Below are 25,056 nucleotides of genomic sequence, written 5' to 3'. Positions count from 1 at the left end.
ACATCTAAATATACCGCAAGTCGTATTTTCAATAAAATATATCGAAATATTGCAACTTCTGTTAAACCAGCAACAAGCTTGGCATTACAGATTATTTTCATGGATGATAAAAAAGTGATTAATAATTAGAAATAATAGAGCAGTATGGAATTATTCCTGGAAATGCAAAATTTTCCCGGTGGCAATCTGAATTCCCGAATATTTCCCGGTTTTTTCCCGGTGATTCCGAATTCCCGGCTTTTTCCCGGTTCTCCCGGTTTTCCCGGTTCGCTGGCCACCCTGCTAGTACTACACTGCACCGGCTGTCACGTTTTCAAAAACAACAAGAGCGCTTTTTCTGTTTTCCTACAACAGTTCGACAAAAGTTGCGAATTTTTGGCTATTTCTACGTGAAATTTAATCATAAATTGCTGAAAATGGGTGACAAAGATCAAAGCATCATGGATAAATCCATGCGATCCGTATTCGGTAAGCTTGACACTGTTTGGATGGCGACAAAACATGAGCGTCTATTTCATTGCTTCTCTTTTGCAGTCGGAAACATTCCATACGAAGCAACAGAGGAGAAGCTGAAGGATATTTTCTGCGAAGTTGGTCCGGTCATCTCCTTGAAGTAAGTTTCATTCATTGAACAAAATTAGTCAAAAGGTACTAGGTAAATTTTGTTTTAGATTGGTGTTTGACCGCGAAAGCGGAAAGCCAAAAGGATATGGGTTCTGTGAGTACAAGGATCAGGAAACGGCGCTCAGTGCAATGCGTAACCTCAATGGGTACGAAATCGGGGGACGTGCATTGCGAGTGGATAACGCTTGTACGGAAAAGTCCCGTATGGAAATGGCAGCGTTGTTGCAGGGTCCGCAGATTGATAACCCTTATGGGGACCCATGTGACCCGGTGATGGCTCCGGAAATAGTGACCAAAACGGTAGTTTCGTTGCCTCCGGAGCAGATGTACGAGCTGATGAAGCAGATGAAAACTTGCTTCCAAAACAACCCGGTGGAGGCTCGCAATATGTTGCTGCAGAATCCGCAGTTGGCCTATGCTCTTCTTCAGGCGCAAGTGGTCATGAGAATTGTCGATCCGGCCACGGCCGTCACGTTTCTCCACAAGGCGAATCAGATGCCTCTGGTACTGACCGGAGATACGATGAGCATTCCACCGTCGCAACATTCACCGATTCCCATGCCGGTACCAGCTCCGATGCCGGTTCCTCCCGTTGGTGGAGGACCGCCTTCATTTGCTCCGAGTGCCGGACACGACGTAGATTTACGCAATGTCGACCCTCGTCTGTCGCGCCAGCTCAATCTGGATCAGGATATGCGTTCGCTCCCGGCCGCAGGCCCCGTAGTGCCATCCGCTATGGACAATTTCAATCAACGTGGCGCTCCTCCGCCGCGTCCGATTGGACCACAGGCACCGCCTGCACAGTCTAATCCGTTCCCGGTCGATCCTCGTCAGCGACCGGTAGATCCGCGACAAGGTCCGAAGGATCCGCGCCAACAACCGGGTGGATCGAACCGGCCACCAACGGTTCCACCGCCGCCGCCGTCATCATCCTCGATGGCAGCGGCCAGTGCAGCCGCCGCAGCTTCGTCCAACGGGATTCCAAACGATGCATCCGACCAGGAGAAGGCCGCTCTCATCATGCAGGTTCTGCAGCTTTCGGATGAGCAGATTGCAATGCTCCCTCCGGAGCAACGAACAAGCATTCTGGTGCTGAAGGAACAGATTGCCAAGAGTACCCAACGCTAGGAATTTGCCTTGGAACATGGTGAGCAAATTCGTATACAATATAATTAATTGATTCACGCCGACTTTATAAGTTCTCAATTTTAAATTTATCACATTCCAAATTGGCCACTTGGGAATAAGAGGGACAGGACTGTGAAAATACTCGCCATTGCCATTGCACGTTATCCTAAATTTGGGACGTTTGTACCAACGCCATTGAAAAAGAGCATGTTCCATCATCTACCTAAGCTGCCCAATTCGCATAACTGTCCCATGTTTGCTGGGTTTCCTATTCACATGGGACTGTTGTGCGAATGTCGGCAGTAAGGGAGAAGAAAAGAAATTGGGATTGGCTTAAGAAGATCTTGAAGTTTCTTCTGAAAGTGAAAGTGAAACTTTGCCAAATACTTGTGTCCAGTTGCGCAAAAACTGGACAGTTAGGTACATATCAAATCAGTAACAAATTTTGAAAACGACGTATAATCAATGGTGTAGCATTGATTATACGTCGTTTTCAAAATTTGTTACTGAAATGATATGAAGATCCATAATCGGATTCACAGCAATCACAGACATATGAATCAGCTTACTGAATATAGCTGAGTCGGCAGTGGTCAGTCAATGCTTTGACCAGCATTCTGCTTATACGGATCAGTTAGAAGTAAGATACTTTGCCACCCCTAGTGATGGCTCAGTACAATACAATTTTGTTTGACGAGATAACTCCAAAGTAGCATCTGTGTTGAGTGGCAGCTAGATGTCAATCTGAAGCCCAACACTCCGCTACCGGAATAGTTGGCTCAGGACCAATGAAGCCATGTGATGCTCCAGTGCGAGTTAACTCATCAGCCAATTCATTTCCAGCGATGGAAGAATGGTCAGGTACCCATACAAACGATGCAGTGTCTACCAAGTGAGTAAAGTTGGTGTAACCTTAGCTTACGAGAGTAGACACCAGCACCTGCTCGACCTTCGAGAAGGGAGCCATCAGTGTAGCATACGATGCCTTCAGAAATACTTCTCTCCAGATATCCAGATGTCCACTCTTCCCGGAAAGGGAATTTCGTGGAAAGTGTTCTGTATGGAAAATTACAAGCAATTGTAATATCATTTAGAGCAAGGACAAGGACAACTTTGTCCCAATTCACCAAAAGTGGAAGCAACGAGGTGTGTGTTGAACTGCGGTTCACAGGAGTTTCCTCTAGTAAACCGAGTACCCATAGACGGTAAGTGTAAGAAAGTGCTTCTTGTTTGAGATGAATGTGTAGTGGGGCAACGTCAAAGAGAACTTCGAGCGCTGCTGTAGAAGTTGAAGAGAACGCTCCAAACATCGCCATTAGGCACATCCTTTGGAGATGGCCTAATTTTGATTGGACCGTTCTCACTTCCCCCTTTTGCCACCACACAAGACATCCATAAGCCAATATTGGACGAACAACAGTTGTGTAAATCCATTTGATATACTTGGGTTTAAGACCCCAAGTTGTACCAAAGGTTCGCCGGCATTGCCCGAGGGCCATACAAGGATACAAGCTTTCTTGATTCTGAACTCAACATGAGGTGTCCAGGAAAGCTTGGAATCAAGAATGACTCCAACGTACTTTACCTGTTCAGTCACATTGATTTCAGAATCAAAGAGACGTAAAGATCGAACACCATTACGGTTTCGCTTTTCCGTGAAAAAAACAATACAAGCATAACTTTTCAATCCGACGTAACTCGAGAATGTAAACAAATCCGGGTTTACTGCTGCATGCATGATTCATAAAGCACATTGAAGAATCCACATCACTGTTTGATGATTTATTGCTTAATTTGTTTAACCAAGCATATTTTTCGAAACGACGTATCTAACTATTTTGATGTTTACAACTTTACTGATAGATACACCGTTTTGATATATGAGAAAACCAAACGACGTATCTAGCCAAAATCAAAAGTAACAGATACACCAAACTGGCACCATACAAAAGCGACGTATCTGGCATGACGTATCTCGAACTCGAACCAACCCGGTGTATGTGTATTTTTGTCAAAATTCATTGTGAAAATGATATGGAATGAGTAGGTTTTGTTCCTTACCTAGTGCGTGCAATATCCCTGGTGATGTTAAGCACGAAAAAACTTATGAAAAGTCTTTTTATAAAAAAAACTATTTTAGTGAAATGGTCGTCAACATTGACCATGAATTTACTCAGATCAGTGAAAAAGTTAGATACGTCGATTTGAAAAATTATGCTTGAATAGATGTTTTACTCGGATTTACCGAAAGGCCTTATTGACGACACCAACCCTCAACTACCTGAAGAGCGTTTTGCATCAGGTCGAAAAGGGTGCTGATGCACATACCGACTAACAATGTTAGGTAGTCGTCGGCAAAACCATAAGTAGGAAAACCGCTATTATTGAGTTGCCTCAATAGCGTATCTGCTACGAGATTCCACAAAAGCGGTGATAAGACTCCCCCTTGGGGGCATCCACAAATACTCAATTTCCTAATCGCTGCTTGACGCAATGTCGAGAAGAGATGTCGGTTTTTGAGCATTTGGTGAATCCAATTGGAAATCATTGGAGATATACCATGACCCCGTGCGGCTTCCAATATGGCATCGAAAGGCACGTTGTCAAAGGCACCCTCGATATCTAAGAAAACACCCAAGCAGGATTGCTTTTGAGCGAATGCCTTCTCGATACCGTGAACAACTTTGTGTAAAAGAGTCACAGTGGACTTTCCGGATTGGTAAGCATGTTGGTTCACATGAAGAGGCACATTGGCCAGATAAACATCACGGATGTGATGATCGACTATGCGTTCTAAGCATTTCAGAAGAAAAGAGGTCAAGCCGAAGCTAAAGAATCATAACTACAAGAAAAGACATCAGGTTCATCCGAAGATGTAATATCCACACATCCGGGGAAGTGTATACTGAATAAACATTCCAAAACTTCCTCATCAGAGGAAGTGAAATCACCATTTGGCAAACGAAGTTCGTTCACTTGAAAATGCTTAGATTTTGCAAGAATTTTGTTCAATCGACTGGCTTCACTCAGACTGGAAACACTTGTACAAAGGTTTTTCCAGCCGGATCGTTCAGCAGACCGAAGAGCTTTCTGGTAGGCTTTGCGAGCCGACCTGAAAGCCTCCGATCCAGCCGAACCGAACGTCGTCTGTTCCAACTCTTTCTACATTGTTTCCTGAGCTTTGCCAGATCGGAGTTCCACCAAGGGGTTCCTCTTGTGGTCTTCACAGACCGCAGAGGGCAGGCTGCTTCAAAAGCTTCCATGATGAAGGCCGTTGTAGTATCAACGGCATCATCTAAATCACTTGGAGTGTCAATTGATGGTGAGTATCCATGAAATTTGGCTGCAACCAAATCGGTAAAGAGATCCTAGTTGGTAGACCGGGGATTCCTGAAACGCAAAGTTTGCGAAGTAACATTCACATATTCAAACAAGATGTAGCGATGGTCAGATAAAGATTCTTCATCTGACACATGCCAATTGGTCAGCTCATGACTAATTCTGCTAGAGCAAAGCGTTATGTCTAACACTTCCTCTCTACCAGATACCATGAAGGTTGGGCGGTTGCCTATGTTAAGTAATCCAAGATCTGTACTACTTAAGTATTCCATCAAACTGGAGCCTCTCAAATTGATGTCTGAGCTGCCCCAGATTATATGGTGAGCATTAGCATCACTACCAACAATTAGCGGAAGGCCTTTTGAAGTGCAGTATGCAATGACTTGCTTGAAAGCATCCGTAGGGGATGGTTCATCATGCGGTAAATAAACCGAACAATAAACGTATTTCCTGTTGAGGTTTCCAACAGATACATCGATTGTGATAGCACATACATCTCTGGTAGTTAGTTCAGAGATGAGTGTAGCAACGATTGCGTTGTTGACAAGCACACATGCTCGAGGCATGACACGTGAGTTTGCCATTTCATTTTTACTGAAAGTAGCAAACACCGGATTCACAAGGTTTCCTAGATAGAAATTCCCTTTACGAAAGTAAGGTTCTTGGACTAACGCCACTTGGGCTGTACCATTTTGCATAAGTCTACAAAGATTGATCGTTGCTGTTCTTTTGTGCTGAAGATTGATCTGAGCTATCCTAACCGTAGCCACTACCCAAACTAGGCAAGATTAAACTCTTAACAATCACAGCACAAAAAAGAACAGCAACAATAAAGCCAGATCGGTATCGATTTGAGAGCGCAAAGGCGAGGATGCACAGAATACACTGTGTAAAACGCATAATGCGAAACCATATAGGTGAAAATTTAAACTAATTAATAACATCTTCATAATCCCGCCCTTATTCAGCCTCAAGTATGAGATTGAAGAAGGGCAGTTGATTGTCTCGGAGAAACACAAGGTCCACCGCGCTATTGCTCCGGTTAGCACAGTAAGGGCAAATACTGTGGAGGGTGCCCTGGTACTCCACAGGCTCCGTTTGCGATTAGGTTTTTTATAAGACCCCCCTAACCATTCATTCCTAGGCACGGTAAGCGTAAAGCCGCATAGCACCATGAATTAGGGGTCACCTGATTAGTGGATTCCTACCACTGGAACAGGCTATTCTTAGCCAGTTGAACCGCTACCGACACTACACAGCTATCTAGGCTGATCGGGAAAAGAAGTTAATATTGGTGATCAACTTCATACGGGCCCGGAAAGCCGGAAAAATTTCGCGAATTTGTTTATAGTACTCGAAATGTGTGGAAACCATAAATATGTTGTTTTGTTTTTCTGTATTTATGTTGCTTTTCTTTGTAAATAGTTTGATATAGCATTGTCTGTAAAATCCGATGTTTGAATGTTTAAAATGTGTTCTGTTTAAATTAGTCTAGTTTATGTAAACCACCTTTATACCACAGTCTGTACAACTTTAGTTGAAGATGTAGAAATAAATACAAATACAAATATTTGATTAATCGCTGTCCGACGCGAACCCTGCTGGGCAAGGCCCCAGAAGAAGCATGGATGGGGAGGTAACCCTACTTAGGAGTTAGGACACCAGAAACTATTCGGTTCCGTTACCGTGGTACATGTTCCGAAGCAGAGAAGGCTAAAGCTAGATCCGAAATTGACAAATTGTGTATTCGTCGGATAACGAAAGTCTACGGATTATACAATCCGACAAGTGGAACGTAGCTTCTGAGAGTCCAAAACAACTGATTCAGGAGGTAAAGACTCATTTTTTTCTAATTTTATGTTTTTCATATAATGTGGGACCATCATCGTTACCAACTTCGAATTGCTATAATCAACTACACTCCGCAATATTGGTGCATTCTTCACCTATTGCATTTAAGAGAATGAATGGAATGTGATATAGAATAAACCATGTGCTATATTTTCATATCAGTACGATACGTTGTTGATTTTTATACATAAATTGAGTTGAGAGTATTTTAGAAAATTGATGTACCTTTTTTGATTGCGTTTATATTATGAGCATGGCTGATGAATGAGTATTCGTTATTCCATTTTTTTGAGGTATCATCTTCAATGGGGACATTTCGCAGAATGTTTTGGTTTCAAAATCAGTCTCTGGTGCAGTTAGTCTTTGGCAATGAATAATTGCCATTTTTTCTAATTACTTTGTTTGGTTGGTTTTGATGAACAATCGTGGAGATGCAACTCATGATGGATCTAGAGAATGTGACTTATTCTCATTTTGAACGAACACATACACTTTTGCTAAGAGTTAATGATCTTTAGAGAGACTAGAGCAGGAAAGTTAGGAAGAACAACACATTACACACTAATACGTACCTAAGAACACACGACAAACTGGAAGTTACCAATTGTTCAGGAAATCGAATCCCTTGCTGTTCCCAAGCAAGCTATTCATTTCGTCGAAGTTCTTGTCGTCTTCCTCGACAGACGAAGACTGCGCCTGGTGCAGACTGTCGCTACGGGAGCTATTGCGGAACAGGTTGATCTTGTCGTCATCGAAGCCAATGTTCTCCAACGATTGACCGTCCATTTCGTCACTTGCCATCGACGCTGCTGCCAGAGCGGCTGAAGCGCTCGCTTGAGTGCATATGAAGTTGGCCAGGAAGTCGTTGTTGGGCCCGTTGGACTTGATTCCTTGGATTAGATTGTTTTCATTGTCGCGGGTAGGCGGTTCGCCATTGGATACCTTGGAGTGGGATTTCGCACTAGAGGAAGAATCGTTCGTCTTGGGAGATTTAATCTTTTCTAATTTCTTTGCTAGGTCTAGCCTTCTTGCGGAGGGTTTATCCTTTTCCGGTGGAAAAATCGACAAATTTATTTGACTTTTGGTTTTGTGGGCGAAAGGCGCCGAGTGTTCATCCCGGAACAGGCCAAACGACTCGTCGTGAATAACTTTTCGACCGGTTTTCAGATACTGAAAAGTTTGCAGCGTTTTACCATCGTACAAATTGACCTTCCGGTCGTCACTATTTTCGTCGCTTTCAATGATGTTCCGGAACGAATCCGACGACGTCGAGAAGTTATCGAAGTACTTCAACGTGAGTTCAGGTTTGATCAGTGTTTCGTTGATGATCTCGATCTGTTCATCGCGACTCAGATCGTCCCAGATGTGCTCATAGGTACTCCGAATCTCGTCTATGTCCAGTGAGATTTTCCGCGACACATCGTTAAGATTTGCGAAGTAATCCGCGACAAACTTGTGATCCTTTAGTTTGCTCTCCATCTAAAATAATAATTTAAAGAATGTAGTAAGCATTTTGGTCCGGTAAAATGGAAATAAAATTTTTAATAAAATGCGATCCAACAAACAAAAGTGAAATATTATAATGAACAAACTGTTCACAAGTTAATAATAAATCCATATAATCTCAACATAAAGAGTACAACCTAAATGTGTAGCCAGTTTGTTAGATTAGTCAAGCAACATCCATGCTTTCAACGCTAAATGGTATAGCGTCGTTTTTATTTCATGTCGTCACATCAGCCACGGTTATTCTGCTTGTAAAACAATAGGACACAATCAGGAAGTACTAAGATTTGTAGTAATGAGCTGAATTTTTGTATGGTGAGAAGGTGAATTCTCCGTTTCTGCAAGGAAATGGTGCAAAAAGCGATTCATTGCCTAATTTGATGCTGTTTGAGCAAAATTTTTGGGCAACATTGTTGTTGTTGTTTCCATTTCTTGTAATGTAAACAATACATTTACCCAAAGTTTTGCTCAAATAGCATTAAATTAGGCAAGAAATCATAATACCCACGCTTTTTGCACCATTTTTTGCCGAAACGGAGAATTCACCTTCTCACCATACAAAAATTCAGCTCATTACTACACGGAGAGACGAAACTACCCAAAAGTGAGTTCTTTCCACCCAACTTCGGGGTTGCGTGCGTCAAGCCAATTTTGAGTTGATGGAATCGATGTTTTTGTTGGGTTGTTCCCGCTTGCTTCCATGTGAAAAAAATACCTAATTTTAAGTTTTTTCCACCTAACCGAAATTTTGACTAGGTTGTATTCACTCAAATTTGAGTACTGTGTAGCATTATCGTATCTGTAAAGAATTATTCTTTAGCATGTTTTTGAAAGATCATAAATATTTGATCTTGACAGTTTACAACTGTCCGTTTTCAAGCAGTCTTTCCCACATCTTTTAAAGTGGTGTTTTTCACATGCAGGACTGATGCGCCTGCATTTCTTCAAGTGCATTCCTCTCATGTTCCCACGAACAATGCTGGGACATGTCATTCACACCTAAATAACTTCGATTTACCACACAAGTTGTGCAACACTCTTGTTTCCCATACCGTACTCATGCTGAGTACGCGTATCACATTTCATACCCATAAATGCACACAATTCCTTCTTTCCACTCGAAGCGCTGACCTAACCGAACAGCGCACAGTTCAAGCAACCACGTGTGAACGTTTACTTAATTGAATGGTAAACGCCCCTTTTCGTAATTATCTTTTCCTTTCCTTGGATTGGCTATCGTTCTGTTGCATGGATCGATAGGCTATTGATATGTATGCGTTTCAGCCTTCTCCAGAAATTATGTACTAGATTAAGCAGGTTAGCTTAAGCTTTGATTTTGAATAAAGACTCATTATTGTTTCAACTCTCAACAAGACTAGTAACTACTAAATGGCGATCAGTGAAGGTTCTAAGTCATAGACTTAGAGATTTTTTTTACATTGTGCAAAACCAATAAGATGGGTAAAACCCAGTCAAAACAGTACAACGAAAATGGTGAAGTGAAATTAACAACTATAGTGCAAAACCAACAAACGCACAGTGAAGACCATGAAGAACATACTCTAATGTTGTGGCTGATTCTAGCCGCTGTGTTGATTCAATTAACAGTCACATTATACACCCTCTATAAGAGGAGAGAACGAAAAGTTGCTATAAAAGCAGCAAAGTCGGTGGCTGCGCTAGATATTGTATAAGTGAATCTATCGAAGCAAAAAAAAAAAAAGTGAAGAATAGTTGCAGATATAGCTAAGTCCATACTAGCCCTATTTTGAAAACTCATTAAGAACCCAATTTGTGACCTTTTGTGGCAATGAAAAGCGAAAAGTAATAAAAGTGGAAGACAAACATTCATATAAAACAATTATAATGTCGAAATCAGACCGACACGAGGTGGATGTGAAGTGAATAAAAGGTGACTCGTAACGTAAACCCATAGTTCAGAGGGTGCAGCGGAATGGAAACCAGAAAAAAGTGCAATCACACTAGAATGTGTAAAATTTAAGAGTATCAACTGCAGGCGAGACCACTACCGGCAGGAGCCGGTAGGCGGGATTCAATGGATCCGGATCGGCGATTTGACGAGATGCGACAACGTGCAATAACAACTTTACATCACGACACATCACAGAGCGGGAGCGCGAGGAAATCAACATTGGTAATGTACAAAACGAAATCATCACAAATTATCACAAAATTGTTTATTCATTTATATATATTTTTTTTATGAGTAAATTTGTTTAATTAAAATGCATCACGAATGAATGATTATGAAAAGTTGAAATTGTTACACACCTATATAAAAAAATGCATTAACACAACTATTTCGGAAAAAACGTTAAGAGATAAATTAAGGCAGTGTAACGAGCTGTACAGCAGTTGTGAATCAAAATTAATTGATAATATTGACGATTTGTCAGATGAGCAATTGAACTCATTAATTTCAAAATTGAGGAAATATAATCAAGAAATTAAAGGTATCATAAAAATTAAATTAGATAAATTACAAATTAAGAAACGTGTAACTCCAAAAACTAAATTCAAACAGTGTCGTGTGGCAAAGGTTATATCGTGCGAAATGGCAGAAGAAAACGATAATCGTGTCCAACCAGTAGCTATTTTTGACATCAAACAAGCATCATCGATCATACACCCGTATGATGGTTCAGTAGCTGGATTCGATACATTCATCGATTCAGTGAAGCTATTGCAAGAACTAATACAACCGACACATATGGCAATGGCCGTCAAATTTATTAAAACAAGATTATCAGGAAAAGCTCGCAGTGGTTTACCTGATACCATAGTAACGATTGATGCCTTAATTGATCATGTTAGATCAAAATGTCAGGATACTACGACCCCTGATTCGATTGTGGCGCAGTTAAATACATTGAGACAACGGGGACCAATTACAAGTTTTTGTGAGGAGATTGAGAATCTCTGCAGCAAACTAGAAAATGTTTATGTTTCGCAAAAAGTGCCGGAAGATGTTGCGAAAACAATGACTACTAAAGCAGGTGTTAATGCCCTCATCAAAGGTGTTACCGCCAGCGAAACAAAATTGATTCTAAAAGCTGGAAATTATTCTAGCATTAAAGATGCTTTGCAAAAAGCTCAAGAATGTGCCAATGATGTTTCCACATCACAAGTTTTTACTATCAAAAGTAAACAACATACCGGGCGTCAGGATAATAGATCTAATTTTCGCGGCAATGGCTTCAACAGAAACCAACATTATAGAAACCCCCCTAGAGGTGGTTTTAATCGTTTTACTCCAAGGCCTTATCCAAACTATTACCATTATTCATCACGTGGAAGATACCAACGCGGAGGTTATAATAATCGCGGACGATTTAATGATAATCGCCCACGGTTCGATAACACAAATCGAATATACATGGCAAATGTGGATCAGCTCCCTGGTCCACCACAATCTCAGAATCGCGATATTTCAAACAGAGCTCCTCAGCAACAGCAACAAAACCAGCAGCAGAGTCAACGTAATTTTTTAGATCAGTGTTAACTATAAATCTTTCTGCTTCCAATTTTATTAAGATTGGAGTAGAGATGACAAATTCAGTCTGCACTTTACTTGTAGATTCAGGTGCAGATATTTCTATTTTTAAATCTGATAAAATTTTGGTAAATCACAAAATAAACAACAATGTTAAAACAATTATTACGGGAATTACAGAAGGAGAGATTGAAACATTGGCTGTAACTGAGACAATTTTGAATTTTGGAAATGGCGTAAGAGTTAACCATTCATTTCATGTAGTTAATGCAAATTTTCCAATTTTAACTGATGGCATTTTAGGAAGAGATTTTCTGTCTCTCTTCAGATGCAATATTGATTATGAATCTTGGTTATTGAATTTTAATATTAATAATACACCTGTATCTGTTCCAATTCAAGATACAGTTAATGAGAATTACATAATCCCACGAAGATGTGAAGTAATACGTAAGATTAAAGATTTAAACATCACAGAGGACATGGTTTTATTTTCTCAGGAAGTTAAACCTGGTCTTTTCTGTGGTAATGCAATAATTTCACCTAATTGTCAGTATGTTAAATTCATGAATATCACTCTACAACCAATTAATGTTTCAAATGTTGACGTAAAGCTTATGATGGAACCACTGACTAATTACCAAATATTGAATTTTCGGAAATCCAAGAAACCTGATACCACACAAATGAGAAATAAAGAAATTTTGGAGCAAGTTGACTTGACAAACGTTCCTGATTTTGCAAAAGATGATTTAAAGAAATTAATTACAAACTATTCGGATATTTTTTCACTACCAGATGAGCCAGTAACTGTAAACAATTTTTACGAACAGACTATCAATACCAGTGATCCAGTTCCAACTTATATACCAAATTATAAAACCATTCATTCCCAAAGTGATGAAATTCAAGCCCAAGTTAATAAAATGCTGAAGGATAACATTATTGAACCTTCGGTATCGTCATACAATAGTCCAATACTTTTGGTTCCGAAGAAATCAACAGATGATAAGAAAAAATGGCGTCTTGTCATAGACTTTAGACAGCTCAACAAGAAGATATTAAGTGACAAATTTCCTTTGCCAAGAATAGATTCAATATTGGATCAGCTTGGTAGAGCAAAGTATTTTTCAACTTTAGATTTAATGTCGGGATTTCATCAAATCCCACTGGATGAGTCTTCGAGAAAATTTACTGCTTTTTCGACCCAATCAGGTCATTACCAATTTACAAGATTACCGTTTGGATTAAATATTAGTCCAAATAGTTTTCAAAGGATGATGACTATTGCAATGTCTGGTTTGACACCAGAACTCGCTTTTGTTTATATCGATGATATAATAGTCGTAGGTTGTTCAATGCAACACCATTTACGCAATTTATCGATAGTGTTTGAAAGAATTCGTAAATATAATTTAAAATTAAATTTGGCAAAATGTAAATTCTTCAATACAGAAGTTACTTATTTAGGGCACAGAATAACCGACAAAGGTATTCTGCCCGACAGTAGTAAATATGACGTAATAAAGAACTACCCAGTTCCGAGAAACAGTGACGAAGTTAGAAGGTTTGTAGCATTTTGCAACTACTACCGTAAATTCGTCCCAAATTTCGCAACAATTGCTTATCCGTTGAATCAATTGTTAAGAAAAAATGTAAAATTTGATTGGTCATCAAAATGTGAGGATGCTTTCAATGCTCTTAAATCATTTTTGATGTCACCAAAATTATTACAATACCCTGATTTTAAGCAAACATTTATATTGACTACCGACGCATCTGATGTTGGATGTGGCGCGGTATTATCACAGAATATTGATGGCAACGATTTACCTATAGCGTTTGCCAGTAAAAGCTTTACGCTTGGTGAAAAGAATAAATCAGTAATTTTAAAAGAATTAACAGCGATACATTGGGCTATCGATTATTTCAAAGCTTATTTGTATGGACGTAAATTTGTAGTTCGTACAGATCATCGCCCCTTAGTATTTTTATTTAATATGAAAAATCCGACATCTAAATTAACTAGGATGAGATTGGATTTGGAAGATTTCGATTTTTCCATTGAATATATTCAAGGTAAAACAAACGTTACTGCTGATGCATTGTCACGTATAATAATGACATCAGATGAATTAAAATCTAAAAGTATATTTACTGTTAATACTAGGTCAATGACAAGGAAGAAAGATAATGAAACTAAAAATGAACAACGATATTCCAGTCAAATCAATGTCGATAATAAGCCTGATCAACTTGTTATCTATATGACAGAGAACCCGACTGAAGCTAGAAAACTACCAAAACTTCGAAGTATAGTGGAAAATGAAAATTTAATTTTTACAATGTATGAAGCGCAGAAAAATAAAGTTATTATACGAATAACAACACGATTGCGAAGTATAAGACAAACACTAGTGTTTGCACTTTCAGTGTTAGAAAAAGAAATGAATATTAATAAAATTGATAAAATTGCACTTTCGAGTCTTGACCCAATTTTTAACATGGTATCTAAAGAAACTTTTAAAGAGTTAACTCTGAAATCAATCAAAACATTACAGATTATAATGTATAATCCACCCAAGTTCATTAGTGATCTTGGAGAAATTCAAAATATACTCAAAAACCATCATGAGACACCAACTGGAGGACATATAGGTCAGCATAGACTGTACCTCAAGCTTAGAGAAATTTACAACTGGACAAATATGAAAAGTTCGATTGCTCAATTCATAAAGGCCTGTGAATTGTGCAAGTTGAATAAAATTACCAAACACACAAAAGAAAAATTAACAATTACCAATACCCCATCTAGACCATTCGAAGTGATAGCTATTGATACCGTAGGACCACTTCCAAAATCAAATAATAATAATAGATACGCTGTGACTATACAGTGTGAATTGACTAAGTATATAGTTTTAATTCCAATTCCAACTAAAGAAGCGAATGTAATAGCTAAAGCTTTGGTTGAAAATTTTATTTTGATATATGGTAAATTTTTAGAGTTAAAATCAGACCAAGGATCCGAATACAAAAATGAAGTCCTTGGCCAAATATGCAAGTTATTACAGGTTAAGCAAACTTTTTCTACAGCCTACCATCCACAAACGATAGGTTCATTGGAAAGAAATCATAGGTGTTTGAATGAATACCTAAGAAATTATGTCAATGAACACCATTCGGATTGGGATGATTGGTTACAATTTTATGCATTTACATATAATACTAGCCCACATACTGATCATGGTTTAACGCCATATGAATTGGTTTTCGGAGTTAAAGCAAGAGTACCACACGAAACATACACAGATAAAGTTGATCCAGTTTATAATTTTGATCTTTACAACACAGAATTAAAATTCAAACTTCAAAAGTCACATGAAACTGTAAAACAAAAATTACTTGAACAGAAACAAATTCGAAAAGAAATAAATGATCGTTCAACGAATCCGATTCAAATCAAAACAGGAGATACAGTTTATTTGCAAAAGGAAAATAGACGTAAATTAGATTCATTCTATACAGGTCCATATAAAGTAACATCGATATCAGAACCAAATTGTGAGATCATAAATTTGAAAACGAATCATTCATCAATAGTTCACAAAAATAGATTAATTAGATCATAAGAAGTGTTAGTTTATAAACCCGAGCCTAATCTCATAAAAAAAAAATAATGGAAATCAAAAAAATAGTAAAAAAATGAGATAGGTCAATATTCTTAGCATTAGCTGAGAAGTGAGAAATTCGGATAGTTTTAAGATACATTTTATTTTATTTTGCAACTACATATTCCAAATATTTCAATTATAATTACAAAAAACTGACATTTTATTTCATCATTGTAAAGGAGATTGAAACAATATTTTAGAATTTATTGAAACTATGTTGACAATAATTGAATGATTTCACTGCGTTACGTCATTCACCCAAAGGGGGATGGTGTAGCATTATCGTATCTGTAAAGAATTATTCTTTAGCATGTTTTTGAAAGATCATAAATATTTGATCTTGACAGTTTACAACTGTCCGTTTTCAAGCAGTCTTTCCCACATCTTTTAAAGTGGTGTTTTTCACATGCAGGACTGATGCGCCTGCATTTCTTCAAGTGCATTCCTCTCATGTTCCCACGAACAATGCTGGGACATGTCATTCACACCTAAATAACTTCGATTTACCACACAAGTTGTGCAACACTCTTGTTTCCCATACCGTACTCATGCTGAGTACGCGTATCACATTTCATACCCATAAATGCACACAATTCCTTCTTTCCACTCGAAGCGCTGACCTAACCGAACAGCGCACAGTTCAAGCAACCACGTGTGAACGTTTACTTAATTGAATGGTAAACGCCCCTTTTCGTAATTATCTTTTCCTTTCCTTGGATTGGCTATCGTTCTGTTGCATGGATCGATAGGCTATTGATATGTATGCGTTTCAGCCTTCTCCAGAAATTATGTACTAGATTAAGCAGGTTAGCTTAAGCTTTGATTTTGAATAAAGACTCATTATTGTTTCAACTCTCAACAAGACTAGTAACTACTAAACTAGAAACTCAGTGTTGGCTTGACGCACGGAACTGCATAAGTTGGGCTGTTTCTCTCTTCACTCTCTGACAACAACAGAAAGAGCGCATGAAAAGGGAGATGAAAAAGAACTCAAAATTGAGTTTAAAAGTACCTAATTTTGAGTTTTTCAGTTTCTCCGTGTACAAATCTAGTACTACACCGAACGTGCCCCATTGATACCTACCTACATGTACAAAGCCACACAGCAGGTGGGTATCAGGAAACTATTGAAATGCTCATAGGAAATTTAAGTTCGAACACGCCACAACAAATCGCAGCAACACCAAAGATAAAACTTGAAATATGGTGATTTATAAAAGTAAAAAGGCAAATACGCTCAGAAAACTAAAGGCATTAACAGGAGGCAATCAGTGAAGTACTAGATTGAAAGTAGTGAGCTGGATTTTTGTACGGTGAGATGATCGATTCTCCATTTCTGCAATGAAATGGTGCAAACAGCGTGGGTTATATGATTTCTTGTCTAATTTGATGCTGGTTGAGCAAAAGTTTGGGTAACTGTGTTGTTGTATTATTTATTTCTTGCAACTTCAACCACACAGCTACCCAAACTTTTGCTCAAACATCATTAAATTAGGCAAGAAATCATATAACCTACGCTGTTTGCACCATTTCATTGCAGAAATGGAGAATCGATCATCTCACCATACAAAAATCCAGCTCACTACTTTCAATCTAGTACTTCACTGATTGCCTCCTACTGTGCACTCGTAGATCGTCCATGAATGTTGTAAACACCATAAAAGATCATGAACAAGAAATGATTTTCTCTCTGATCCGTGACTAATATCAACAAATCGGAAGTGTTCACTGTACTCAGTACAGCGCATCACGTATCGCTTCCGATGCACCGGAGAAAAAAAAAGTTACACATGTAACATGTGCTGGAAGAATGGTCGGTGCTCTCGACATGGCTAGTTTTTTTATTCATTTAATGGTGCACTTAAGCAACGCGTTAATTTTTGCGTTTGCCGGCTTTTTTTTTTAATTTTTATTTATGTGTATTTTAACTTACACTCAGTAGCAAAAAAAAAGCCGAGCTGAATTTTTCTCAAAAAATCCGTCATGTTCAATCTGCTGCAACTTTGGCAATTATCAATATTTTTGGCTGAAAATTTTACCACTTCATCATCAATATATTGATCATGTATGGACAAAATTTCAAATTGATATAAATTATATATTTTGAGTTATAAAAATTTATATGAAAAAATTCATTTTTGGACATATTTTTTTCAAAAATCCGTATTTCAGTGAAAAATTTAAGTAGCTTCATGAAAATTTGACTGCAGCCTCTGCAAATATAGGAAATGTTGTGATCAAAATTTGAAATGTTTTCATTCATCGGTTTGGGCCACAGAAATCGTCAAAGTTGAAGTACCAATATGGGTGCCTACAGTTTTCACTCCATATTGACCATGCTGAATCACCGGTGCAGAAAAAAGCCGAGGTCAATTCGTGCCATTAATGTTTAGATCTAAGTTTTAACAAACAATCCATCTTGTATGGCATATTTTTATAAATTTTTGTGTGGGCTGCTAGTTATCTATGACATTCTATACGTAACACATAGTGCGTTACGCGTTACACGTAATGCGTTACAAATATACATATGTTAGTGAATATACAAGCAGTTTGTATAATTTACAAATTTTGGCAACTGTAAAAACATTAAGGGGATTCACTAAACAGTGTAAACTGATTAAACTGATTAAACGTCGAGATCACCAAGGCAATCTTTGATTATTTCATTCGCAAAATCTTGAAACATTTCAAATAAGCAGAAAATCATGGCTTACGCAGCAATTTAATCTGTTTAGTGAATCCCCCTATTATCATAAGCAAACATGTGACGTTACATGCCTTACTATATCATTCTTTGTGGCTCTAAATTATACCCCTCAACTTATTTGCTTATAATAATGTTTTTACAGTAACCAAAAATTTTATATTATACAAACTACTTGTATATTCACTAACATATGTATATTTGTAATGCATTACGTGTAACGCGTAACGCAATATGTGTTACGTGTAGAAGGTCATAGATAACTAGCAGATCACACTACAATTTATAAAAATATGTCATACAAGATGGATTGTTTGTTAAAGCTTTAATCTAAACATTAATGGCACGAATTAACCTCGGCTTTTTTTCTGCACCGGTGTTTCAGCATGGTCAATATGGAGTAAAAACTGTAGGCACCCATATTGGTACTTCAACTTTGACGATTTCTGTGGCCCAAACCGCTGGATGAAAACATTTCAAATTTTGACCACAACATTTCCTGTATTTGCAGACGCTGCAGTCAAATTTTTATGAAACTACTTAAATTTTTCACTGAAATACGGATTTTTTAAAAAATTATGTCCAAAAAGGGATTTTTTCATATAAATTTTTATAACTCAAAATATATAATTTATATCAATATAAAATTTTGTCCATACATGATCAATATATTGATGATGAAGTGGTAAAATTTTCAGCCAAAAATATTGATAATTGCCAAAGTTGCAGCAGATTGAACATGACGGATTTTGGGAGAAAAATTCAGCTCGGCTTTTTTTTTGCTACTGAGTGTAGATGCTGATTCTACACTCCGTTTGCCGGCTTCAGTTTAAAGCAAATTATTGTTTGAGCTTGTCACCAAAAAAACATAGTATACATTCCACGCTGCGTTTGGGTATTGTAATACCACATTGTTTTACTTATTCCCATTTTAAGCCATCTGTATGGAATCTGGTTAAATCTTGTGACGAACAAGTTTCACTTAGTCTTTAATCATTTTAATTACTGGCCTATTTTGGATTTAGGTATTGTGAAATGCTTAATTGATTTAAATCTCAACAATTCCTTTTAATTGTAGCAGACTGAGAATCGCATAGCTTTTGATACTATTGCTGCGCAATAGTAATAGACACAAGTCTCTTGTGTTTTTGACTACCAAACAGGCGAAGCATAAGTTACTATTGAACGAAGCAGTTTACCAGCCGTACGCGGAAAATGATATCCATTAAGACATTGTTGCAAACTGACTCAGAAAGTTACGGTAGAAGATTGGAAAATTTTCAATTGGTCAGTCAGTCAGGATTTGCCTATGTAGTGTTATGGTCACACGGTTTGTATTTGTCTTCTTGTTTGGTTTTGTGGTAAGGTTCAATATATTTTCCTCCTCGTAAGTCAGTTGTAGTATGTTTATTTTTTTTTATCGAATCAGTCGAACCTCGTATGTTAAAATATAGTCGATCCTGTGTCAAATTGTTTTCTTGATTTCGCTAATCGTTTTCTACTTCTCTGTGTTCATCTCTTGTAACCTTAAATTGTCATCGGTCCAAAATCCACAGAAACATGTAACTGAACTTCTGATATTTTTCTGTTGGTGTCATGATACCATCTAAGATAAACAAAAATACGCCAAGTTGGTCAGCCAAATATTAAAAAAATAAAGATTGCTTGTTAACTATTATGTATTCTTCCCCTACAAATACTATGAAAAATATTCAATTTCGTTCAATTGTCCTATCAGTCCTACCTAGATGAACCATGTCATTTTCTCACGCGTAGCCTAGAAATGTCAACCGAGTCATACACAAGTAACGTTGTTCAGTTAATATCAGTTTTTGTCCAAAAAGTCACGTCGAACGCATTGATGTCAACAATGCGTTTAAGTGTTCGCACGTTAGCTTCGAATCTATCAGCACAATTAATTGCTGCAAATCTTCTTCCCACTATTAATTCTCCGGTTGATTTTAACCTTCCGTAACTCGCGCGGTTGACTACCTGCGTCACCACCACGCTAATGCTGAGTACAAAAAGCGAGATTTTTTCAACGTGTTGTACAAAATACAACAGCGCGATCGCTCGTGGGTTAATTGCTTTATTTAAAGAAAATATGACCAAGTAACATTGTAAAAATTCGAAAAAGCGACTATAACATTAATAAATTACTAATCAAAATCAACCGAGAAACGTGGGAAATAGAGCCCAAACAACATTTTGAAGTCAGCTGGCTGTAAAAGGTTAAAGAAACTTGTCACAAATCCTATAATACTTTCATTAGGATTTGTAACGATCAAAAACCTTCTAAAATCAAACCGACTTGGAACTATTGCTTGGGAATAGACTCTAATGAGCCCCGGCGGTTCCTCCGTGTTTATCAAGCATGTCGGATGCATATGATCAGCGTTGCAGGCGCATTAAAGTGTTAAAAAGGTGATACGTTTCACTAAAGAACACTACATTACAATAATCAAAATGAAACTCTTTCACTTTAATACCGTCAAACCCTGCGAACTTGGCCAGGGTACATTATCATTAGTTTTAACTTTGTACCAATAGTTTTGAAGCATGATCAGAATACACTTATGTCTTACCGAACCGAATAAAGTCCGTATTTGCGCATTCCAATCCAGTTTGGTATCCAGAAACACACCTAAATACTAGACCATATAGGTACCTAGCTATGATGAATTTGTTTCCCTCCAAACTGAAAAGCTGTTAATTTCTGTCCTGTTAAGTTTTTCTCCTGGTGAAAGAGGCAATTATGACTTTTTACGTGTTGGTGGTAAGCTTGCTAAGGCTCTCCTTAACCCTCTACCTCCCATGGCTGCTCTATAGCACCATCGATTTTCTTCGAACTCCTGACAAACGTAATTAGATGGATATAATACAATAGTTTTACCCTTCTTACACCCATAAGAAGGGTATAAGTACCGCTCGAAAAACCGACTTTCGATCCGAGGCCCGCAGGGCCGAGTCTCATATACCAATCAACTCAGCTCGACGAACTGAGCAAATGTCTGTGTGTGTGTGTGTATGTATGTGTGTGTATGTGTGTGTGCGTATGTTACAAAAAAAGTCGCGCACGTTTCTCAGCCGTCTGATATCCGATTTGGATTCTCTTAGTTGCAAATGAAAGCTACAACATCCAAGAAGAACCCTATTGAATATTATTACGATCGGACATTTGGTTACCGAGATTTTTTTTTTTTTTTTTTTTTTTTTTTTTTTTTTTTTTTTTTTTTTGTTACCGAGATATCTTTCGAAGAGTACTTTAAAGTAATATAGGTTAGCTTTTTGAGAGTTTTTTGTCATTTAGCATATTAGTGAATAACTCAGCCGTTTGTCAACCGATTTGAGTTCTCTTGGCAGCAAATGAAAGCTACAACATCCTAGTAGATCGCCCAGAAATTTTTTATTTCGATTGGGCATTTGGTTTCAGAGATATCTTTCCAAGAGTACTTGGGATTTATACAACTAAAATGTTTGAGATTTTTGACCAAGTGCATGATAATAAATATCTTAGCCGTCTGTCAACCGATTTCGGTTCTCCTGGCACCAAATGAAAGCTACAACATCCTAGTAGAACCCTATATAATTTTACTAGGATTGCACATTTGGTCACCGAGATATCTTTCAAAGAGTACTTGGGAGTAATACAGGTTAACTTTTTGAGAGATTTTTGACCAAGTGTATCATAATAAATATCTCAGCCGTCTGTCAACCTATTTGGGTTCTCTGAGCATCAAATGAAAGCTACAATATCCTTGTAAAAGGCCGTGAAATTTTATTTTGATTGAACATGTGGTTACTGAGATATCTTTCGAAGAGTATTTCAATAAATTTCTTTTTTTTATTATTATATTCGCTTGTTATCTTGCATGAGCTTTTGACCAGTCTAAGGAAAACTATTTTTCAAAAAAATAATGCTGACCTCATATAAAGTGTATACTAGCAGGTTATTATTTTCCATAAAATTATAAATAACTTGATGATTTTGTGGCTATATCGGTCTCTTTCTACTCATAGTACACTGTCCGACAAAAAAAAAACTTTTGCCGTGATCAGAGACCCCATTAGTAGGGCATAAAAGCGCATGGAAAATGTAGAAAAATGCCATTTTCAAATTTGTTGGAGCACCCCTAGAAACTTTTTGAGATGAGTTTGAATTTTATTAATTTTTGAAGGTTCGACAAGAGCTTTAGAAATCATCATAAACTCGTTTGAAATACAATATCTTTGAAATGCAGTTTTGTGCACCGCTGAAATTTTCACAGATCTGAGAAGTAACTTTGATAAATAGATAGTCAAAATTTCTACCTATTACGACATTCCGTTTCATTGATGCATATCCGCGAAGGCCTAACTCTGACTTATATAGAGAAAATCTTTAAGGTTTTTTTTATTAATCTAATCCCATAAAGCACACCCATATTCATATTCATTTAAAAAGCTTTTATGCGTTTATGCCGTGAAGCGTCAGTCTTTCGGATACTTCGTACGCCTCGCAATATTGGATGGATTTCCGCTCCAGTAGGAGAAAACGTTTCTTTTACAAGTTCTCCACTAGGTCACTAGATGTGACGTCCGTTTTCTAGTGGTAATATATTTTTCAGTCTCTGACTGAAGAAGATGAAAATTGTAATTCAAAGGATCCACAGGAAGAAAGTTAATTCATTGAGGTCAACATGAGTATTTTAAGGAAAAACTTTTCCAAATAAATGTAATGTTCTAATTGCAGTTTTCAAAAAAAAAATGTTGCTTATGAAAATGAACAAAGTTTATTGTAACATTTGACATCAAATGTTACTTTCATAATCATGTTTAAATACCTACCAATAAACTGCGATTTTGAATGCGATGGGTTAGGATCACAATTCAGGCAAAATACACTTCGTCTACTTAATTCAAGGAAGTATTTTGTTTCGATCGAATTTCGAGTCATGCCCAAATTTAACCCTACAAGGGATACCTGGGGTCCATTGGACCCCAGGCGCCTTTCAGAGCTCGTCTTTGATGGAACACACTCAGCGAGGTGACGAAACTGAGGCCATGAAGGTATCCCTTTTAGGGTTAAATATCCATATATCGCATATGGATGAGAATACTTTTCAATGATTTAGTGTGTATCTTAGCAACCATTCCAGATTGCTTGACCTGGTGGATATCAAGCAGTTCCATGTTCTTAAAAAAATAAATACGATGCGGAAAATATCGACAATGATTTTTCATTAGGGCCTAAACTGACTTGATCGATTTCTCTTCATCGACTCTCTTTTTCGCTAATAACTTGATCAAAACAAACAAAATCATTATTCTTCTTGTTTCTATAGCAAGATGCAGTCGTCTGCTTTGTATTTCAACCAAAAAATCTTTGGAAAACTCAATACACGTTCTGTAATAACACAAAGAGAGGATCGATGAAGAGAAATCGACAATGTCAGTTAGGCCTTTATGAAAAATCTGTGTCGATATATTCTAATTCCAACGACCTCTGTATTGAAACTAATTTGGACTAGACTCTTAAAAAATTAGGATTTTACACGTGACGTAAACCATCAACGTACGTAAACATTTCATGATTGAATGGCAAATTTGACTCAATTTTACATCCATCATGTAAGTTCGAGTTGGTTGCACAATATGTCAACAAACCTATCTGACCAGATAGGTAGAAACAGTTTCACATTTATCGTTTGTCTCGCAACTTGGTGCGATTTTACCGAGAGTTATAGTACGTGCCTCTCAATCAGCGGATCAGAGTTCGAATCCAGTTCATTATTTTATTTACATGTGTTTTATCTCTCGCTTCGGCTCTAGCGATTGCTAGCTCGATTTTATTTGTGATAGAAGACGTAAATTTGTGTCAAACGGGCCGCTCCTTTTATGTGCATCCAAGTGAACTTAAATTTACATGATTTTTTCTAAGAGTGTATTTGGACTAAATAAATTATATTAACTCGCCTTAGTGCTTCTGGATAGATAATATTTAACACTATATTAACAAATAGGGTCTAGGATCATTTGGGCAGGAGCACCTATTTTAGGCACTTGCTGCTATAACTCAGTCAATTCCAAACCGATTGACTTGATTTTCTTGCACATCTAGATAATATGCGTCTCTAATCGTGTCTCTAAAATCAAGTCAATCGGTTCTAAATTGACTGAGTCATAGACACAAGTGCCCAAAATAGGTGATCCTGCCCAAATGGTCCCAGACCCTATGCTGCTGGAACTTATAAAGCAATTTTACAATCGCGGAGGACATTATTGAGCTAGAAAATAAGATTTTACTACATGACAAATTCAATTAATTTCATAAAAGTGTCTTCAATGGTAATGCCCCAACATACACATTCTGTATTGTGTAACTAACTAAAATGTGATAAAAGCAACAGTGCTTGTACGATTACTAATAGTAAATGGAGAGTGTTCTCATTTTTGTTTCATTTTTTAGGGTTGTATTGTTTTGAACAGTCGTGAACTCAAACCATGTTTTCTGCGCAATGCCAGCTTCAATTCATTGTATTGAAATAAGTTTGTTTTATTCAATAAAGTTATCAATTTTACCACCTTGGTCGGAATGACCAAATGGTTAAACGGTCTCTAATAAATATATATACCACCTTGGTATGGCTAGGAGGTTCTTCGAAACATTAAGTGAATATAGACAATCCATGAAAACACTGGAAACGTTTTTTTTGTACTGATCGCAAAATCTA

General features: G+C 37.6%; 2 protein-coding genes across 2 annotated transcripts in view; one reads left to right on the top strand and one right to left on the bottom strand.

Annotated features, from left to right (window-relative positions):
- LOC109423070 (cleavage stimulation factor subunit 2 tau variant) lies at positions 1-1,814 on the top strand. The gene is made up of 3 exons (XM_019697994.3): positions 1-468; positions 535-613; positions 672-1,814. The coding sequence occupies exons 1-3, from the start codon at positions 417-419 to the stop codon at positions 1,750-1,752; spliced, it is 1,212 nt and encodes a 403-aa protein (XP_019553539.1). The 5' UTR covers positions 1-416; the 3' UTR covers positions 1,753-1,814.
- A 5,276-nt stretch (positions 1,815-7,090) lies between these two features.
- Positions 7,091-25,056, bottom strand: part of LOC109432375 (uncharacterized) — a 31,602-nt gene continuing 13,636 nt past the window's right edge. The window contains exon 3 of the mRNA XM_019708732.3: positions 7,091-8,421. Coding sequence (XP_019564277.3) covers positions 7,540-8,421 — 882 coding nt within the window. The 3' untranslated portion in view covers positions 7,091-7,539. The remainder of the gene's footprint in view (positions 8,422-25,056) is intronic.

The sequence above is a fragment of the Aedes albopictus genome, chromosome 1 (genome assembly GCF_035046485.1).
Source record: "Aedes albopictus strain Foshan chromosome 1, AalbF5, whole genome shotgun sequence".
Taxonomy (NCBI): Eukaryota; Metazoa; Arthropoda; class Insecta; order Diptera; family Culicidae; genus Aedes; species Aedes albopictus.
This window is presented reverse-complemented; position numbering and strand designations above follow the sequence as displayed.

Excerpts from the sequence above, each read along its gene's own strand:
- LOC109423070 (XM_019697994.3), top strand. The coding sequence starts at position 417 with ATGGGTGACAAAGATCAAAGCATCATGGATAAATCCATGCGATCCGTA. Across the intron at positions 469-534 it reads ATCCATGCGATCCGTATTCG|TCGGAAACATTCCATACGAA; the intron begins GTAAGCTTGACA and ends TCTCTTTTGCAG. Across the intron at positions 614-671 it reads GGTCCGGTCATCTCCTTGAA|ATTGGTGTTTGACCGCGAAA; the intron begins GTAAGTTTCATT and ends ATTTTGTTTTAG.